Source organism: Cryptotermes secundus, unplaced genomic scaffold (assembly GCF_002891405.2).
Source record: "Cryptotermes secundus unplaced genomic scaffold, Csec_1.0 scaffold802, whole genome shotgun sequence".
NCBI classification, from domain to species: domain Eukaryota; kingdom Metazoa; phylum Arthropoda; class Insecta; order Blattodea; family Kalotermitidae; genus Cryptotermes; species Cryptotermes secundus.
In genome coordinates this window covers 362,543-383,649 of record NW_019738887.1, presented here as the reverse complement: position 1 = coordinate 383,649, position 21,107 = coordinate 362,543, and the positions used below count along the sequence as shown (strand labels likewise).

Below are 21,107 nucleotides of genomic sequence, written 5' to 3'. Positions count from 1 at the left end.
GTGCACTACACGGTGTCACATCATTCCTTTGTTATGCAGCACCGCCTGTATTGTATCTTGTCTTGCCCTCTTCTTCATCCATCAAAGACCAATGCATACGTCTCATAAATCTTTCCAGAGCGGCCGTTGATAACCTCCGCGTGCTGTGACGTCATCGGCACGTGTGATAACAAAAAGAGGGGCGTGGCCTCTGCTGGCTGGACCACGCCCACTGCCGGCACACACCACCACCTCCACCACCAGGCTGGAACAGCTTCCGGTGAGGGCACTCTGCACCGTCAGCTTGGCACCACTGCACATAGGAGGTGAGACATGCTACTACATTCATCCCTCATTCGTTGATGTTAATTGGTTCCATGCAACGGCGTCGAGCAGCGATGCGTCGGTTAACGAACCCAGTTTCAGTATTTGGTACGCTTGTCATTGTAGTTATGAGGAACCGGGATAGATCGGGCGGTATAGCGACGGGCTGGACTGCCGGGGTTCGATTCCCGGCAGAGGCCTACAGAATATTTATTACAATATACTTCCTATTCAGAAGCGAGCGATTGAACACTAAATTGACCCTTCACAAAGCACTCGTTAATAGTATAATGACTTATGCTTGCCCCGCTTGGGATATGGCAGCAGAGAACCATCCACTGAAATTGCAGCGCTTGCAAAAATTGAAAATTTTCCAAGGTGTACACCGGTTCGTGATTTATACATGTTTTTCAAACTTCCATATGTATATGATTATGTAACAAAATTATGCAGGCGACAAGCAGATGTCATACAAAATCATGAAAATGAAAATGTTCGCAGCATTGGATAAGGCGAAACCCGAAACAGGAAATATATAAAAGGCTTAAACTTGGCGACAGTCAAGCATACGGCCGTTTCAGTGACCAGACTGCCGTTGTAGCAGAAGCTACTAATGATAGGGCATGATCTGCTGTACTGAGTCTGTACTGACAGAGGCCCTATGTATACATTGTATATATTGTATATTCATGCATTTAATAACATGTAAACTGTAAATTGTACATACTGACAACAGACTTATTACTGCTGGCTGTGACTCTGGTAAGTGACAGACTCGTCCTCTCGTCAGAGAGAGCGCCCCACATCAACAAACCTGCAGCTGTCTGACAATAGTAAAGATCTGGTCTTAAGCCTCAGATGGGTGCTTTATTCCAAGATAGCCTGGCCGACTATATATCTCAGGTCGTGCGCAGTTTTCCTCATGCAGCAACACTGGTGACTAGGAACCGGAAGGCAGACTCGAACTGCACCAACCCCGGGGCACGCGGTAGCGCAGTCGGTTGAGGCACAGGGTCACGGGTTCCAATCCCGATGGGGTTATTTGATTTTTTTTTCAATTTACCTAATCCTTCCAGCCGCACTGTGGCCCTGGGGTTGACTCGGCCTCTAACAGAAATGAGTACCAGGAATCTTCCAGGGGGTAAAGGGCGGCAAATCGGCGTGTAAGGCTGACAACCTCACCGCCATCTGTGAGTCGACTGTCTAGAAAATGTGGGAGCCTCGACGTCTCACAATCCTATGGGCCTCCACGGCCTGTTACAGGGATATAGAGACTGGTAGAAATCATAGAGGGAAGCACAGTGGACCACTACAGGTCTAAGTGCATGGGGAAACCCACCCTGTCTAATAACTAACTAACTAACTAACCTCACCGCTGTCTTGAGCCGACTGTCTAGAAAATGTGGGAGCCTCTACGTCTCACAACCCTATGGGCCTCCACGGCCTGTTACAGGGATAGCTTTACTTAACCTCAGCGCTATCTATGAGCCGACTGTCTAGAAAATGTGGGGGCCTCGACGTCTCACAACCCTATGGGCCTCCACCGCTTGTTACAGGGATAGCTTTACTTTATGTAGGTGATGTGCATATGACGAAGATGAGACAGTTTCATAATTTCGACCCGAAGTGCTCTGCTGTGACACAGAGTGGCGTGTACGAAGTTAGTGTATTGATTGCCAGGCGGTTTCCTTGTTATTGCTTCAAGACAGAACGAGGCAGCAGAGACACATGATTGCACCGGCTCCTTTGAGAGCCCTCAAGGGGCACCGAGTTGAGTCGCACTGTCATGAGACCATGAACTTACATCCTGTTGTACACGCACAGTACTGAGAAGCAATTATCTCTCTGTGACTTTGGAATACAGGAGGTCTTCCTTAACGGCCCCCCATATATTGCACTGGTTTGACATGCGGAAAGATGTAGGGTTGGACGACCTAAGTTTTTTTTTGTTTTTGCAAGGAGTGGGAAACCTGTGAGTGACAGCTAGAAAGTTTGAGCCCACAATGTATACTACATTGCGTAATAGTAATTTGGCATGTTACCCGTTGCTAGGCAACGACCGCGAGATAAGCAGTTATAAAACAGCGGTTGCTAAGTAATGACGCTCTAAACAAGGACCGTTGCTAGGCAGTGGCTGAGTAACGATCACGTGGACATCCCAACAGACGCGAAGGCAACAGTGGATGCAGCAACAGAGTAACGGTGCTTTCTGTGGCGTCAGTGCCGTGCAGGACAGTTGGAGTGATGAGTTAGTTGTCTGAAAGCAGTCAGCCGGTTAGAACGTGAGCACGGACGCAGAGGACATTGTTGGGATCCGTCACCAGTCAACGACTGGTGAAGACAGCAGACTGAGAATGAGTATGTGTATAGTTACGTGTAGTTACGATTTGTAGGTGTTCATTAAGATCCGATTACCGATCAAAAGGCCGTCTGTAGTCACTCCATACCACGTGACACTATTAGAAGCTACGGTGCAGCTGATAGATCCGAACCCGGGAGAGTATGCGAGCGACTTCTGGATAATCTCTTCTCCTCTGCTCAGCTACCCACTCACTGGTTCCGACGTGATTCTTTGTGGTGAGGGGGGAACAGCTAGGAGACTTTCCGACGAAGTGGCGTTATCGCTGTTTAAGAATGTTTTTATTGGTCTTCCTTGAGTTGTGGGTTTCTCTATTGAAACACAGCACCGCAAACCGAGTTCAGTGTTTTTTTTGGCAATGTCATTTGCTATATTACTTGTCTCTTCTATCTCAGTTTTTATGAAACTCTAGGGTGAGGGGGGTGTATGTTTGACTTCCCCCTCTTCTCGGACATTTGTGCCTGTATTTATAATTAAGCAAACCACTAAGACGTATTGGGGAGCGGAGTAGAGCTTCACGCATTATTAACTTTGGGGCTAGATGATGTGTAGTTAGCTTCACGTCCCAACCGCTTTTTCTCCGGGGAGACAGTCCTCGGTACACTTTGGATATTAAATATTAAAAGTAAAAAGGTAAAGGTATTGCTGTAACAGGCCGTGGACGCCCATAGGGTTGTGAGACGTCGAGGCTCTCACATTTTATAGACAGTCGGCTCACAGATGGCGGTGAGGTTAAGTAAAGTTATCCCTGTAAGAGGCCGTGGAGACCCATAGGGTTGTGAGACGTCGAGTTTCCCACGCGTTCTAGACCATCGGCTCACAGATGGCGGTGAGGTTGTCAACCTTACACGCCGGCCAGCCGCCCTTTACCCCGGGAAGATTCCTGGTACTCATTTCTGTTAGAGGCCGAGTCAACCCTAGGGCCACAGTGCAACTGGAAGGATTAGGTAAATTGAAAAAAAAATCCAATAAACCCATCGGGATTGGAACCCGTGACCTTGTGCCTCAACCGACTGCGCTAGCCCGTGCCCCGGGCTTGGTGCAGTTAGAGTGTGCCTTCCGGTTCCTAGCAACCAGAGTTGCCGCATGAGGAAAACTGCTCACAACCCGAGAAATATAGTCTCTTTTTCTTTTGCCTTCCGCTTTGGAAGAAAGCAGTAGTTGATGCTTGACTGGCAAGTTAAGGGTAATATTTGTTGGCCGATTTTCTTTCGCAATTTAACCTCGTCTGTGGGCCATTGTAAACTGAATCGAAAATTGCAACTATGGTTTATTTAAGAAGCTCGTTGTGAATTTTCCCTGCACTGCACTGAACAGTGGACGTAGTAGCGAGAGGAATTTTAAGCGTTGTTACTCGGCTCTCCAATTGTTGCGAAGGGTTTCTGACGTCTGAAGTGAACTAATTACAATGAAGAGTAACATCTTGTGAGATATAACGCCGCTTAGTTTGTTGAGAAGCCAACCGACGTTTTGGAATAACATATCACCCCCATCTTCAGGGTTGGAGTAGCCAAGAAGATACCAGTGTGAAGGCAGGTGGCAAGTCTATTGATTTTCAAAGGATTAGACGGCGCTGTATCCCAGAAGATACATAGTATTGTTCGTAACCACCGGTGTCAGAACCTGAGATCTGAGAAATGTTTACTTATTTGTACTTATTGTATTGCAGCCTTGGTATGCGGGTCACGTAGACGAAGTAGGGCGAATTCTTAAATTACAACCATTGAAATNCAGAAGACTGCTTTCTTCATAGTCACTGCCGTGAAAACCTCAAATCTGACATTGAAATTATTGATCGTCGTTTTTTGGTCTATCCACGCAGTTCCTTAACTAGCAATAGACTCATGAACCAAGCATAAAAGAACGTGTATATGAAGCAGTGGAATCAAGTTCCGTGGCACAACAATTCCTGATAGTATAGTCTCACGTGTCTGTTGCTTGTCTATTAGGCAACACGCAATACATATGTGTTGGAGAAGTTGCCGCTCAAGCACGGCGCACTGGACGTGTTGGCCGGTAAAATTATCCAGATTGTGGTCTTTTCAGACGTGAAACTCTGTGTACTTTGAAAGGCACGTAACCTACGTTTTTTGGCTAACTTGAAAGTTCCTCTGAAACGTCGGTATCTGCAAGAGTAGAGTGAAACCTGTGGAGTTGGGCTCTTCCGCAAGTCAGCCACCTGTTTAGCATGTATCTTGTTTCGCATTTCGTGTCATTGTTGTCTACACAGTTCAACTCTGTGAACTAGCCACACACATAGATGGCCCTTTTCTTTTATCTGTCTGGGCAATGAAAACTTCCCTCTACCAGCCCGCACCTAACCACCCTTTCTGCTCTTCCCCTGCTGTTAACAGACTAAAATCGTCAAGTAGAAATCTCTCTTCCACGTTCACTTCAGATCCATTAATCTGCTACTACGTACGTAGCCGGTCAGTCCGTCAGTAACACGGCAGAGACAAAAGCTGTACGAGGCTTAGCATGGCGGATAAAATTAAGTCATGAAAGTGGGAATTTTCAATACTTTTTGTCTGCAAGTTGACCAACTGCTTAAGTTGGCCGAGTAGGGGTCGAAGTAGCTTAGTCGGCTGGACGACAAAGAGGTCCGAGTTCGAGTCCCGATGTGGTCAATTTTCTTTTCTCCACGTCATCCAGACCGGCTCTGGGGTCCACCCAACCTCCTATCCAGTGGGTACCGGGGACTCTTTCCGCGGGGGTAAACGGATCGGCGCGTGAAGCTAACGTTTCACCTCCAGCTAGTGCCGAGGTCAAGAAAATGTGGATCTGTACATTCACTCTCCCATACGCCTTCATGGCGTAGTGCTTAATTAGTTAAGCATAGAGAGAACCTTTTTTTTTTACTTTTTAAGTTGAGCGATTTCAAATCAAACTACGGGCGGCCAACGTAAGTTTTATTGTACACGGCTTCACGTCACAGAAGTGATGCGTCTTCGTGTGCCTTCATGCGAACTGACAGTGACATCCGCCCTGATTCGCTGTGCGCATGTCCGTCAGGAGCTTAAAGCAACCTGACACTGTTTGCCCAACTTTTGCTTTGTTCCCCATTTCTTCACAGGAGGGAACTGTGTGTCTTGGGGAGAGTGATGAGTTCCTTCTGTTTTTAGGTTGTTATATCATGTGGTTGTGGTAGACGTTTCCGACGTTTCGAATGTACATGCTGCCTCCGAAACGTTATTCCTGCACGTATATCAAAATGATGTGTTCCCCAGGACCGATCAGTATATTTCTGACCAGTTTCTGTCAGTTGTGTTATCCAATGCATTATTAGGATCGATAAGGTTCGACGAACAGTTACTGAGCAAGGTGTTACGGGCATCAGAATTAAGCAAGAATTGAGAAAATTCCCCAGAAATGGTAGCCGATTTTGGAAGGAGGAATTTAGGGTGATTGGAACTTATGGTTAGAATCGATGACACATAGATGGCTAAGAAAATGCTCGAAAGTAAGGCAGAACTTTGAGAAAATTGGGAAGGGCCAGATTGAGGTGGTTGGATCATGCAGAGAATGAGACAAATACCAAATAATAGGGAAGAATGGACATTTGTCTTGTATCAGGACGAAGTTTCTTAAGGAGTAACTGTAAAATATTAAAAAGGAAACGTTGATGGATAGCTGTAATTTTCCCATGTCTGTTCCCCGCAGGTCTGTGTCGGCATCAGCGGACGAGGGCGCCTCCTCCGCCGCAGGTGCTGGTGCTCGGGCCTTGGGATGGAACAGGAAAGGCACGCTCAGTTCTCGTACAAATACGGTAAGAAGTAAGCTTACTATTTATATGAGAGACGTTCAAATGAAACCCGTTCGCAGCGCTGCTGCCGAATGTGCACAGTCGTGGGTGGCCATAAGGGTGTGGGAATGACGCAAAAGCGGTCAAACCACGAACTGTGCAACAGAACGGATGCTTTAGAGCAAACGGGAACTGCTTGACAACGATTAAATGATGACGTTCAAAGTGAAGAATCTGGCCATTTTCGTACTGCCGAGGAGTGATGCTGGTGTTCAAGGGCCCTGACTGCACCAAATTCTCAAACTGTCATCAAGAAAAAGCGTCGGCGTATGCTCAGGAGGATTATCTTTGCCTTGCACGACGACGCCCGTCTCGATGTGACGCGCACTGCCCCGAGAACGGCGGCACTCAATGGTTGGACCATCCCCCATACAGCCATGTGACTTCCACGTGTTTCGGTCTTGCCAGGAAGGCGCTGGAGGTCCATCACTTCAGGCCGCGTTAGCCCTGTGGTTGCTGGAACAGCCCAGGGAGTTCTTTGTTCGGGCGGGAGATATCCATCGGTGCCTCATCGCCCATGGGGACTACTTTTAACGACCTCTCATTGGCCCAGAATAATTCGCGAACGGGTTTCATTTGAATATTCTTAGTGTACATAGATTTCTGTAGTTCTCAGTGAACGGTAATGCCTGTGGAATGATACAGCCTCTCATTCGATATCCGATGTCGCTGTGATGTGTGAAACACTAATCGCTTGGCGGTACAAAGGTTTCAGTGTACGTAATAAACTTAACTGTTCAGTCCAAGTTTACAGTAGACTGAGACATGTAGTTCTGTATTTTTTTTTAATTCGCCTAGTGGGGGTGGAGTCCAAATGGGTCCACTCGGTACGTCGGCCGCTGATTGGCCTATTGTACCTGCCCCGGGTGATTATGATAATGGAGAATTTGGTGGAATGAAGATTGGCAGGGGAAACCGAAGTACTCGGAGAAAACCTGCCCCAGCGCCACTTTGTCCACCACAAATCCCACTTGACCAGACCCGGGACCGAACCCGGGCCGCCGCGGTGGGAAGCCAGCGACTAACCGCTTGAGCTATGGCGCGGCCTATATATGTATTTATTCTGCTCTTATGTGGTAGCTATTGCAGCGAGTAGTTACGGATATGACGGCAAGGCAATGGATGGAGGTACCTATGTTTCAGTCGGAATGACGTTTACCGTCATGGTTATTGATATCGTGCATATTCGGTGAAATCGTCGTTGGATATATGAGTCAATTTGTGTTTGTAACGAGAGGAGGGGGGGGCTTGTCTGTGTAAATTGTAGCCAGAGATGGCAGGCAGATGTTTCTTTTGAAGGCTTCGCTCATTTATTGTGTTAGAGATCGTTCAGAATAATTTCCTACTGTGTATGAATGCAAGGGGAAGATTATGTAGTGGGAAAGGGAGTGTATTGGTGGTAAAGGTAAAAAAAGGTAAAGCAAACACTCACTCACTAACTAACTCACTCAGTAACTGACCAGCTCATTCCTCACTGTCATGCTTAATAAGATCTCGGTACGGACCGCACAGAAAACACCATCTGTTCCTGTTTACTGACCGTTGCCTAATAACGGCCGTTGCCTAGCAATGGGTCTGCATGGCGCAGTATCATGATTCATACTTATTTCAACGTAGAACTGCTTGCCCACTTCCAGCGTTTTATTTTTAGGACAAGATCTTCCAGTAATATATATGGACAAATACCGTCTTAAGTGCAACAATTTTATTGTAGTTTTTACTTCTTTTTCCTCTTCCACACTACATGTTTCGGCCCTAAATGGCCATCATCAGGTGTGTATCACTCACGCAACTGTTACACTGCTTGTTAAAAATTTAAAAACACCAGTCTTTCCAATGGTATAAAATCTTTGTCAATCTACACGCGTCAATTTGATCTTTAAATTAGCACTTTTTAAACCCCAATTCAAGTTAAAATGTCTATAAGATCTTTGTTCTCTTTCTTTTTCAAATTTTTCAATTAAAGTTTTTCAGGGTACATGCCCTATATCTACGGTGCTGCAGCGGCCACTTCTTGTTTTTATCGCCGTTCATGTGTTGTCTGTAATATACAAATATTCGTGTTACTATCCTATGCTATGCCATGTTATGCTATTCTTATATGTTTATACTGTTATTTGTACTTACTCAGTGTAGGCGCTCTCTGTGTGTGTCGCTGCTTATCTTTAATACGTGTGCTGTCTGGTGTACTGTGTGCTGTGTTTTATGTTCGTGGGTGTTGGAGGGGGAATGGGTAGTGGGGGAGGGAGGTACCGTTAGTCTGTATAGATTTCGCATATAGTTTGAAATATGGGATTGTATGTTTCTATGTGTGTGTCATTCATTTGTAGGCCTTTCTTACTTATTTTATATATATGGTATTTCTCTAATGTATTCAAATGTTTACCCTTTTTTCCCGTTGTTACAACTTCCATTACGTCTGTTATTGTTCCGTATGCATGTCCCGTATTTAGTATGTGATTTGAGTACCCGGAATTGCAATTATTATTTCTAATATCATGTAGATGTTCTTTATATCTAGCNGATTATGTTAGTGTCGTATCCGTTGTTATGTAGTATGTTTTTAATAGTGTTCTTCTCTATTTGTTTTCCTTTTTCTGTTATTGGGTATTTGAATTGGGTATTTGAATTGGGGTTTAAAAAGTGCTAATTTAAAGATCAAATTGACGCGTGTAGATTGACAAAGATTTTATACCATTGGAAAGACTGGTGTTTTTAAATTTTTAACAAGCAGTGTAACAGTTGCGTGAGTGATACACACCTGATGATGGCCATTTAGGGCCGAAACATGTAGCGTGGAAGAGGAAAAAGAAGTAAAAACTACAATAAAATTGTTGCACTTAAGACGGTATTTGTCCATATATATTGTGAGTGTAACAGGATGCTGAAATATAATATTGTAATCTTCCAGTAACACTAAGTGTAGAATTTATATAGCGTACTAGTCAAGGTATGCCATACTGCATATAGGATACCTCACGGAAGGAAGCGACTGGCTACGGGCTGGACGGGCTGAGTTCGATTCCTGGCAGGGGTAAGAGATTTTTCTCTTCTCAACAGCGTCCAGACCGGCTCTGGTGGCCCGCCCAGCCTCCTAGCCAATGGGTACCGAGCGCTCTTTCTCCGGAGGTAAGACGGCTGTTGCGTGAAACTGACAAGTGCCTCTAGTGCCAAGGTCAGGAATGAAGGAGCTACACTTCCACTCCTCCATGCGTCTTAATGGCGTGGTGTTTAATTAATGAAGCACAGGGACACAGCTTTACCTTTCACCTGAGAGAAAATCCTGCGTATTGAATTTCCCACCGGCGTACACGTACCGGAAGTGTTGCAAATAGAATGTTAGTAACTTTATGATGATGGCAGAAATGTCTGTATCCATGAATTACGATGACGTACCATCCTTGCCGTAATACTGAATTGTGATATAGTGAGAACGCTTCGCTAAAGCCTGGAAACTCGGCCATTGTCACGTTTGGCGCCAGTGTAGTGGCTCACGGCTTCTGCTGTGTGGAAGGACGCCAGATGTATTGATCAGCTGGCCCGCGCCTGTCCCCAGCTACGTGAGCATCATAATGCATGGCTTGTGTCTTACGTGGCTGCGTGGATATCACTGAAGCCCCAGAACTGCTTAAGCTCCGGGAAGAACTAATCCTACACTTTCTCCACTATAATTTGAGCATTTGATACGACAAATAGAATACTTTAGTATTGTCACGTGTTACAGTGATTCTCGACGGCGTTTTGGATTTGAGATTGGATTTATTGACCATTTACATGTAATAACTACAAGTAACTATAATATTGTCGCTAATTTCCACGCTCTACAAATCACTACAGCACGCTAAGTCAATTCCGGTCTGCTTCCACTAGTCGTTTCCCGGTAACGGATTTTAACAATGGATATTCTTCAGCTGCACCGACTAAGTATTCCCTTCACAGACTCCCTTACAACTAACTTCTAAACTTTTCTCGGTTATAACATCTCGGCGCGCGACCGTATAGAAAATGCTATTAATTGTTATACTCCAAGCGTAGTTGGTTGAGGCACTATACTACAAGCCTGAAGGTCGTCGGTTCAAGTCCCGATGAGGTCATTGTATTTTTTCAGTTCTCCTAATCCTTCCAGCTACACAATGGCCCTGGGGGTCGACTCAGACTCTAACAGAAATGAGTACCAGCAATATTCTTGGAATATTCTTGGGTGTAAAGGGCGGCCGGCGCGTAGGGCTGACAACCTTACCGCTATCTTTGAGCTGATTGTCTAGATAATGTGGGACCCTCAACGTCTCACAACCCTATGGGCCTTCACGGCCTGGTACAAGGATAGCTTTACTTTTTTTTTTACTTTTACGACAACAATTTAAGAGGCTGTAATTTTGGTATCTTCGTGTAAATGTGGATCTGCATCTGTAGAGCAGAACAGGAATTTGGTGCTGGTCTTCGCCAGCAAAGTGATTATTTGTTTCGGGCCCCGTCAGGACCAATAACCATATTCTTTTCTTTTCAAGACCATTTATGTTTTGAAATGGGGCCTCCTCTTCGACGAGAGGAGAGGTTGGACGTTCTGTGTCTACTCTCAAGGGAGCACGAATTTGCTGGTGGTCCTCGCCAGCTAGACAGGATTCATATGCACACAGTCCTCTCTTTATGAAGATTCTCAATAGTAAATTTCGCTCATGGCGAACTTATCCCTTGTCCTGGCTTGTTATCCGAACTCGAACTTGCTCATCAGAAATCCTTTCCGAACAAAAACTATCACGTGCGTACGAAAGGGGAGGCGAACGCAACGTCGCCCAGTCAGTTTACCTTACGCTCTGAACTGGTGTGAATATTTTATAGTATTTTGCTGTTTTATCAGGTTCGTACCCTTACCGTCATCTTTGAGCCGATTGTCTAGATAATGTGGGAGCCTCAACGTATCACAACCCTATGGGCCTTCACGCCCTGGTACAGGCATAGCTTTACTTTTTACCCTGTTGATCACGGTTGATACGAGGGACAGTTCTATTAAAAGTCTTTTTATCCGGTATCCAGTGTTCATAGCATAATCTGATACGTTTCCGATGCTCATGTGTTTCATTCTAGGCAATAAATTGACTGCTTATATTTTTATGAACTTAGTCCGCAGTTACGACCGCCTCTGTAGTCTAGTGATCAGAGTTCCTGGTTACAGATCCAGAGGCCCCGGGTTCGATTCCAGGTGCTACCAGATTTTCTGAGAAGTCGTGGGTCTAGAACGGGTTCAGCTCAGCTTCGTGAGGATAATTGAGGAGATACTTGAATGGAAAAGTAGCGGCTCCGGTCTAGAAAACCGAGATTAACGGCCGTGGGGATCCGTTGCGCTGACCAGGCGACACACTCTATCCACAAAGAAGTTGGCACTAACTTCGCTGACAAGCGGCGGCCCCTCGGTCGGTATAGTACGCTTGCGGACTACAGGCCGCGGAGTTTGTTTTGAGTTACATCATTGTGTCTATGGCATATAGGGTTTCCTATTACGAAACTTCGCTTGACGAGCGCTCTTCAGGGGTATAGGTGAGAAGGTAAAGTTGTTCCCGTGCTTATTTAATTAAGCACTATGCCATGAAGGCGTATGGGAGAGTGGAAGTGTAGCTCCACCATTCGCGTAGGAGGCTAGGTGAAACGTAGAGCCGATTCGGATGTTATGGAGTACAGAAAAGCCTTGCCTCTGACCGGGCTCGAACCCCGGCCGTCCAGCCCGAACCCGTCGCTATACCGACTGAGCTAACCTGTTTCATGCTCATAAGTTTCTCTGCATAATGAGGTGCTTCATAACTTGTACTTTTCGCCAAGTATAATTAGAATTACCAAGTCAAGGTATTATGTGCATCGCATGTAGCACGCACGAAGAGAAGAGGACTGAATATAGGATTTGGGTGCGAAAGCCAGAAGGAAAGAGACAACTGGGAAGAACTAGACATAGGTGGGACAGTAATATTAGTCCATGATTTATTTCACCGTCTTTTAGTGCATACACTTATCTACCTCACTCCTTTCTCTCGCACTACATGTTGCGGCACAAAAGTGCCATCTTCAGGTGCTTATTCGATTAACGTTAAACTAGTTCACTGCATGCCTTGTCTTCATATTAAAATTATTAAAATATATATTATATACTGATAAATATTAAATATTAAAAATATTAAAATTGTTCAGGATTTTTCCTACGTCGTATCTCACTTCTCGAGTCGCCTCTAACCTCTTCTGTCGGAGCATTCTTTCTATTATCGTGTGTGTATTGTGCTTTATGTTGTGTCTTGCTCCTGTGACTGCGTGTATTAAATAGGATCTTAGAATGGGATAGTATTGACTGTTCGTATGGCTCAGGATGGGGACCAGTGGGAGGCTCTTGTGAACACGGTAATGAACCTTCGTGTTCCGTAAAATGCTGGGAAATTCCTGAGTATTTGTGCGACTTGCGGCTTCTCAAGGAGAGTTCAGCTCCATGAAGTTAATGTAATCTGAGCTAACCTAACCTAACATAGCCAAACGTAATATGATGTAATCTAATGTAACTGAACGTAATCTTGTCTAATAACTAACCTAACAAGATCCAGTATGAAGTGATTTAATATAACCCAGTCTAATGTAGCCTATCATAATAAAATCTAATCGATGTATTCTAAGCAAATCTAACCTAATTCCATAAAGTGTTGGGAAGGCCGCGCCATAGCTCAAGCGGTTAGTCGCTGGCTTCGCACCGCGGCGACCCGGGTTCGATCCCGGGTTTGGTGAAGTGGGATTTGTGGTGGACAAAGTGGCGCTGGGGTAGGCTTCCCCTGCCAATCTTCATTCCACGAACTGCTCCACAATCACCCTCACCTATCACCTGGGGCTGGTACAATAGGCCAGAAGTGGCTGCAGTACAAGGGACTTAGTCCCACCCCACTAGCAATAAAAAAAGTGTTGGAAAGTTCTTGAATAGCTGAGCGACTGGCGGCTTCTCAAGAAGGACTCAGTTTCATGAAGTTAAGTTTTCGAACGAGGTTTCTGCGGGCTGTATAAAAAGAATTTTAACAAGAGAAACGAGCGGTTTCGTTCTGAATACTGCCGCATGGTTTTGCTCCGACTGTGGCGTTGGTGTCGTTTTTCCCTGTTTTCACCCCTCCGCTTCAAATCTCATTCTGTCTCTCTCACACAACTGCACTGCCGTGTAGTCAGGACCTCGTCGGTCCGGGTGGTAGGAGAATTGTCTTGTGACCCCTAAGCATCCTCGCAGGATCTCCGTGGGCAACACTAATGTAGTTATGTTGAACATAAGTGCACGCTCCGGCATATCATAAGCGTTTCTTCTACTCTTGATGTGTGTGTATCGTGTAAGGGTTGGAACATGAGGGGTGGTTGCGCATGCATCTCTGCCCCTCATCTGCCGTTCATCTGCCCGTGATGTATTGATTCGGGGGTGCAGTAAGGGTTTTGTGACGTATGTACCGTGCAGCTGAACATGTATGGTGCTGATTATTCACAAAACGTAACATAGGCGTGTTAAAGTGGACGAAAATTGGTAAAAATGCGCGATTGTGTTGAAAGACTGTTCATAAATTTGACGTGTGTGATCGTGTTCCTTGTGCTTGTTATGCTTTAAGCTTAACTTGCTAGAAGTTTATGAACGGGCGATAACAGCTGTCATTTTCATATCTGTCTGTCTGTCTGTCTATCGTAGGTTATTTAACGACACTTTCTTTATCGAGACCGCTCAGTATTTATGTATTTGTAGTTTAAAGGTGCTGTCAGTAAGATAGCTCATGTAACACTGGATGATTGGATGGTAGTGAATAATGAATTGGAAAGGATGTGGAAGGAGGCTGTCATGTCCTAATTTTTTTAGGCATTTGCCTGGAGGAATGAGGAAAATAACGACACCCCAGTATTGATTATTACTGTCTTTTGGGATGTTACGTCATGTAGTCTGGTAGAAGTGTATCGACGTTTCGGAGCAATACGTGATTAAGCACTATGCCTGTTAAGCATGTGGAACAGTGGAGGTATAGCTTCACGCAGTCTTAACGTCACCATTAGATGGAAGTGAGTAGTTAAGAATTGAAAGGGATATGGAAGGAAGTTATTCACACCTAATTTAAATTAATATCCATGTATTTGCCTGGAGAGACTGAGAAAAGCCACGGACACACTATAATATTGGGATGTTACGCAATATAATCTTGCAGAAATTTACCGACGTTTCGGCGTGACATACTGCCACAATCTTCGGGATAGAAGAGTAAGCGAAGGAAGCAGACAAGCCAGTATGAACCAGAATATTTGGCATACATTTCAAACCTGAAGATGGAGGTAGTAGATTCATCCGAAATGTCTGTAGACTTGTAATAGACTACACGGTGTAGGTTCTCAAAGTTAATACTGTACAGCAGTGGAGGTCCTCGTGGCGTTTGTGATTCACTTGAGGCAAATTCATGGATAATACGTTAAATTAGTCAGGCACGCGGTAGCGGCGACAGGCCGGAAGGTCGCGGGATCGAATCCCGATGAGGTCATTGGATTTTTTTTTTCAATTTACTCAATCCTTCCAGTCGCACTATGGCTCTGGGGTCGACTCAGCCTCTAACAGAAATGGGTACCAGGAATCTTCGTGGGGGTAAAGAGCGGTCTGCCGGCTCTTAAAGCTGACAGCCTCACCGCCATCTGTGAGCCGACTGTCTAGAAAATGTGGGAGCCTCGACGTCTCACAACCGTATGGACTTCCACGGCCTGTTACAGGGATAGCTTTATTTAATCTCATCGCCCTCTGTGAGCCGATTGTCTAGAAAATCTGGGAGCCTCTGCATGTTACAATCCTATGGGCCTCCACGGCCTGTTACAGGGACAGCTTTACTTAATCTCACCGCCATCTGCGTGAGCCAGTTGTCTAGAAAATCTGGGAGCCTCTGCATGTTACAATCCTATGGGCCTCCACGGCCTGTTACAGGGACAGCTTTACTTAATCTCACCGCCATCTGTGTGAGCCGATTGTCTAGAAAAGGTGGGAGCCTCTACATGTCACAACCCAATGGAGCACCACAGCCTGTTACAGGGACAGCTTTACTTATCTCACCCCCATCTGCATGAGCCGATTGTCTAGAAAACGTGGGAGCCTCTACATGTCACAACCCAATGGAGCACCACAGGCTGTTACAGGGATAGCCACGACGAGGGTTGTAGTTAAGCCAGGGCGCTACCTTCAGAGTTCTTCTGTTTTGGGCCGTACTGGATCATAGGCTGGAATGTGGCACGCAGTTTCATTTCTAAACCCATTCACACGGTCATTAACAAAACAGAAGGTAAGCTGTCTGTGTTTTGAGGCATGCGGAAGAATTGAGATGTAACTCCACGTATTCCTAACCTCAACAGTGGATTGAGGTGAGTGGTCAGTTTCACGCTTCAGCCGCTTTACGAGCAGGAATGAGCCCGCGGTTCCCAATGGGTAGGAGATTGGGTGGGCCCTAGAGCCCGGCCTCGAATCCAACCTCAAGTCCTTGATTGTCGATACTGTTATGTAATCTGTACCGACTGAGCTACTTTGGTATAGATGTCGTCAGGGTACTTTTTTTTTCCCCGAAGAGGACAGCCAGAAATGTTTGCTTACAGACTTTTCTTCGAAGCCGTTTTGGAATGTTTTCGCGTATCACCCAAAAGCATTCTGGGTGGAACATTAACGTTTGTTTAGAATTGATTTTAATTTTGGTATTCGGTATATTTCGTTTGATTTTGATTTGTCAGCAATCCATTTTAAATTAAAAAAAAGTTTGGCTTACCTCCTCCCCCCCCCGCGGGCGTCCATGCATTACGGCTCCATTGTTGAGGTAGTCCGAAATTGATCTACAATCCCAGAAATACAAGTAATGCAATCTAAATTCCATGAAAGTGGATTTATCACCGCTGCTCCAAACCAGTGTTAACATAAAAAGGTGAAGCTCTTCCTGTAACAGGCCGTGGAGGCCCATAGGAATGTGAGACGTCGAGGCTCCTACATTTTCTAGACAATCGGCTCGCAGATGACGGTGAGGTTAAGTAAAGCTGTCCCCGTAACAGGCCATGGAGGCCCATAGGGTTGTGAGACATCGAGGCTCCCACATTTTCTAGACAATCGGCTCACAGATGGCGGTGAGGTTAAGTAAAGCTATCCCTGTAACAGACCGTGGAGGCCCATAGGGTTGTGAGACGTCGAGGCTCCCACATTTTCTAGACAATCGGCTCACAGATGGCGGTGAGGTTGTCAGCCTTACGCGCTGGCCGCCCTTTACCCCCAGGAAGTTTCCTGGTACTCATTTCTGTTAAAGGCTGAGTCGACTCCAGGGCCATAGTGCGGCTGGAAAGATTAGGTCAATTGAAGAAATCCAATAACCTCATCGGGAATCGAAACCGCGACCTGGCGGCTTGCAACATAGTGTCAGAACCAACTACGCTATAACAACTCGCTATGTATAATACGTACTTACGCCTTAGGATGAAGTGCAGACGTAACTGAAGACGTCCAGCCACAAATGAAGTGGCTTTCTTAGGACTTGACTGCTGAGGGTAGTGGGGAGGGGCGAACTCTTGCATTAGGCAGTTGGCTCAACCGGTAACGCTTTTCACTCCTATTCGGAATGTTACGGGTCGCATATAATGCAGACTGGCCTCAAAGTGTTTTTTTGTGGCTTTCTCAGTCCCTCAAGGCGAATGCTGGGATAGTACCTTAAAATTAGGCCTCGACCTTTGCCTCTCCAATACCTTACTTGCTCTCATCCAGTCATTCTGTGCCGTGCAGTTACTGCATCGTTAAATGAATTAAGGTAAAGTTGTAACTAATTAAGCACTACAGCATGAAGGCGTATGGGGGAGTGGATGTATAGATCCACGGTACCCATTGGATAGGAGGTTGGATGGACCCCAGTGCCGGTCTCCACGACATGGAGAAGTGAAAATTCTTGACCCAACCGTGACTCGAACTCTGACCCCTTGGTCGTTCAGTCCGTAGCCAGTCGCTATACCGACTACGCTATCCCGGCTCACAGAAACTTGGAAAGTCATTTTAATTTGTACTGATGTTTTTATTATTATTTTAGAAATGTGGATGTGCTGAAATGAAAGTACTTAGAAAATGTAGTGATGTGTGTTTAAAACAGAGGAAATGAAGTATGAAGCTCCAGGAGCGGAGAACTGCATTTTACGTTACAGTAGGTATAAATGAAAGCTAAGAAAACTGTCGGAACGTATTTTTTAAGTATATGTGGAATTTAAAATGTGAACACCCTGTAGTATAGTCGTGATTTTTAAAAAGGGAACACTCTTTAGTGTAGCCTTGAGTTTAAAATATGAACACTCTGTAGTATGTTTGTGCAGTTGTGTTAATTGGTGATACAGTTACAAGTATGAGGGACTTTATTGGCATTTAAATTTGCTTACAAATGTGACAGTAACATGTTATTTTCTGGAAGAATTCGGAATATATCTTGTGCGCAGACGAAGTTTTATGATGAGAGTGACTTTTTTTCAAGCAGCAAAGTTTCTTTGAGCGCACGCGAATAATGTTGTAATTAATTATGTTTTTGATCACGTGATATTACAAAACCGCCTTGAAAACAAATAGATGGAATAAATTTTTGTTAAAACAGTGCACAATGCAGAGTCATCTTAAAATGACACTTATAAACGGTTTATTGAGAAGTGTAACCACTATTTTGTCTAAAACGGTTTGAAATAAGGCTACGTATGAGATGTTTTCGAGAAAGGATAAAGTAAGAGTTTAAGAGCCGCCTTGGTGGGTTCTCAAGAAGAATATCATGAGAACAGACAAGTTCGCGCGTTTCTGACCTCGTGTTTAGTAAACAGCGACCCCAGTCTGCTTCCAAGCGGTTTAATAAAAGCCATTTGACTCGAGGATGACGTGAGCCGTGTATGACATCATGATGGGACGTACTTTGAGCAAAAACCGCTGAGATGGCTGCCACCGTCCAGCAGATTCCGTCTACAAGGACAGCCACTCGTGCGTCTACACGAATAACAAGACCGACGTCTCTGGGCGACGGGCAGACATTGCTGATTAACGACGATGGGCGCCATCAGAGGAAGACGTCGAAGACGAAACGAAATGAGTTGAAATTTGTGTTCGGTTTGGGTGAAGAAGAAAAAAAGGAAGAAAAAATAGTCAAGGAATTCTTGACGGAGGTGAATGAACCGAGGAAAGTGGAGTTGTCGTGTTTACTGGAGCCTGCGGTTGGTTCACAGTTCGTTGCTACGGACGGAAATGATGATATTGTTGCTATAAGGTCCGATGCCCATCATCAGCTGGTGATTCAGAAACCTCAAGCACCAGTTCGGCTCCACAGAGCAGAGGGAGACAGGCGAAGTCATGGTGTTCTCAGGAATCACTTGCAGCGTGAGGCCGTGATCAACGCTTGGCAGGATGAACAGTCGAAGGTAAATCCATCGTTATCGTGCTTCAGTCGTTGAGTCATTAACTTGATTACTGTTGATGAAGAAGTTTGGTTTAGTGGTAACGCCCCCCCCCCGGGCTTATGTTCGGAATGTGGTTGGTTCGTATCTCGGAAGGAATTCCAGATATCCTCGTTGAGTTTCTTCATGGTTTTCTCAGTCTCTCCAGGAAAACTCGAGGATACGTCTATTAAGTCACTACCTTTTCCTTCCAGATACTTCCCAATTCACCATGAACCATCCTACCATTACGTAGAGTAATATCCGTGTTCGCCGGCCTCGGTAGCCAAGCGGTCTAAGGCATGTACTGTCTTCGCTCGCTTGGAAGCCGGGATCATGGGTTCAATGTGTTTGTTCTGTGTTTGTGTTGTCCTGTGTTTAGGTAGAGGCCTTGCGACGAGCTGATCACTTGTCGAAGGAGCCCTACCGTCTGTAAAATGATCGTGAAACTGAAAATCAGAGGCCAGGGCCCAAGGCGGCTGTAGAATCAGCGAAAGAAATATCCCTGTTGAGGATTACTTTGAGATTTGATGTTCTCATGGCGGTGAATGTGATTAATTTCTTCTGCCATGAAGATGGAGGCAGCGGGTCTTTGCAAAACATTGTCAGTGTGTACGGACGTACCTGGTGTTAAATTCAAGAATACAGCAATCATTACTCTGATTTGAAGTTGCTGCCTTTTTGACGTGAATATACTACGCACTCCAGGACGGGCTTCGCTGAATTCTGACAGTGCCTGGCAAAATATCTTTTAAATTAAAAAAAAAATCTCATGGGGATGAAGATGGACGTAAAATTACAGCTTACTTCTCGTAAAGAGCCAGGGAAACCTGTCGAGTTTGGCAGGTTAAACTTCTGCTGGACTCGCCAGCACAGTCATTCTTAGTTCCTAGTCCCGCGGGACTCATGGCCATGTTTTGTGACACCTGATACCGTCGTAAGATATGCTAAAATTGCCACGATACTAGGTTTTACGCAGTTTTAACAGTTTTCCATAGATGGTTCAGTGGAGAAGTGGCTAAGTATAAAGAGATCGATCATCTGGGTTGTAACGCCGTGTAGTTTGGTAGACGTCTACCGAAGTGTCGGTGGAACTTAGAACCCCATTTTGATGGTCGAAGAGGAAGCCAAACAGGCGACAAGTAGAATAAGCCGCAGGTAGAAATGGATGCGATATGTTCCTCTGAAACGTCGGAGGGTTTCTTCATAGTCACCGCTATGATAACCTCAAATCCAACACATAATTTTCTTGTAAATAGTGCATCTTACAAGGAAATAAGGCATATTACGAAGTTGGGTACGTTTACCTTATGTGAAGTCATCGAATGATTTTTTTTGACTTCACAAATGACAAGTTGTTGAAAGATGTATGCTATAGTCGGGGAAATTGCTACTGGATCTCTGATGGAATTGGATATGGAGATGTAATTTCATATATTTATCGAGTTCCTTGGCATCACCCTCACGTAGGAGGGAGCCAGCCTTTCTTCAGGGTTGCTACTGGATCTCTGATGGAATTGGATATGGAGATGTAATTTCATATATTTATCGAGTTCCTTGGCATCACCCTCACGTAGGAGGGAGCCAGCCTTTCTTCAGGGTTGCTACTGGATCTCTGATGGAATTGGATATGGAGATGTAATTTCATATATTTATCGAGTTCCTTGGCATCACCCTCACGTAGGAGGGAGCCAGCCTTTCTTCAGGGTTGCAGAGTGATTGGTTACAAAATACACCCCCTCTCTGTGCACGAGCGTAAGTGGAAATTAGCCATTAGGGAATATTTTTCCATATAGTCCAAACAATTTCCTGGTTCTTATGAAGCAGTTTCGTGGGAGGTGCCCCGAAATGTTGAAAAGTATAGTCATTTTGTCAGACTGTTTCAGTTATCTCAGATTAGCATATAGGACTATACAGGGTGATTCCAGAAGAGGAGTCTGACAGATGTCGCGATTTAGAGTGAAAGAAAAGCGCTATTAATGTTGGCCTAATTTTAAGGAGTTATGACAGTCCGGTAGTAAGACGAAGGTGTACGCGTTGTTGCCAACAACTTTACGCCATTGACAAATGTGCGTTCAAGTTGCAGGCGATTTTTCTCTTATGCGCAGTTACTTAAGTAGCGTAGCCAAGAATTTTGGCGGAATCGTCCCGAATCACTCTGTATAGTGGCAGTATTCTTTTTTCCCCAAGAAAATTACACCAAAATTC

At 45.1% G+C, this 21,107-nt stretch overlaps 1 protein-coding gene across 3 annotated transcripts in view; it reads left to right on the top strand.

The window, feature by feature from the left end:
* The window catches only part of LOC111871273, a 136,690-nt gene that overhangs the window by 32,707 nt on the left and 82,876 nt on the right, over nucleotides 1-21,107 (top strand). For 2 of the 3 annotated variants that reach the window (XM_023864251.2, XM_033754184.1), the window contains exons 3-4: nucleotides 119-305; nucleotides 6,323-6,428. In XM_023864251.2, the coding sequence (XP_023720019.1) occupies nucleotides 119-305; nucleotides 6,323-6,428 (293 nt within the window). Of the gene's footprint in view, nucleotides 1-118; nucleotides 306-6,322; nucleotides 6,429-13,858; nucleotides 13,990-17,530; nucleotides 18,885-21,107 lie in introns of those variants that run through there. The other variant, XM_023864252.2, reaches the window with a different exon arrangement.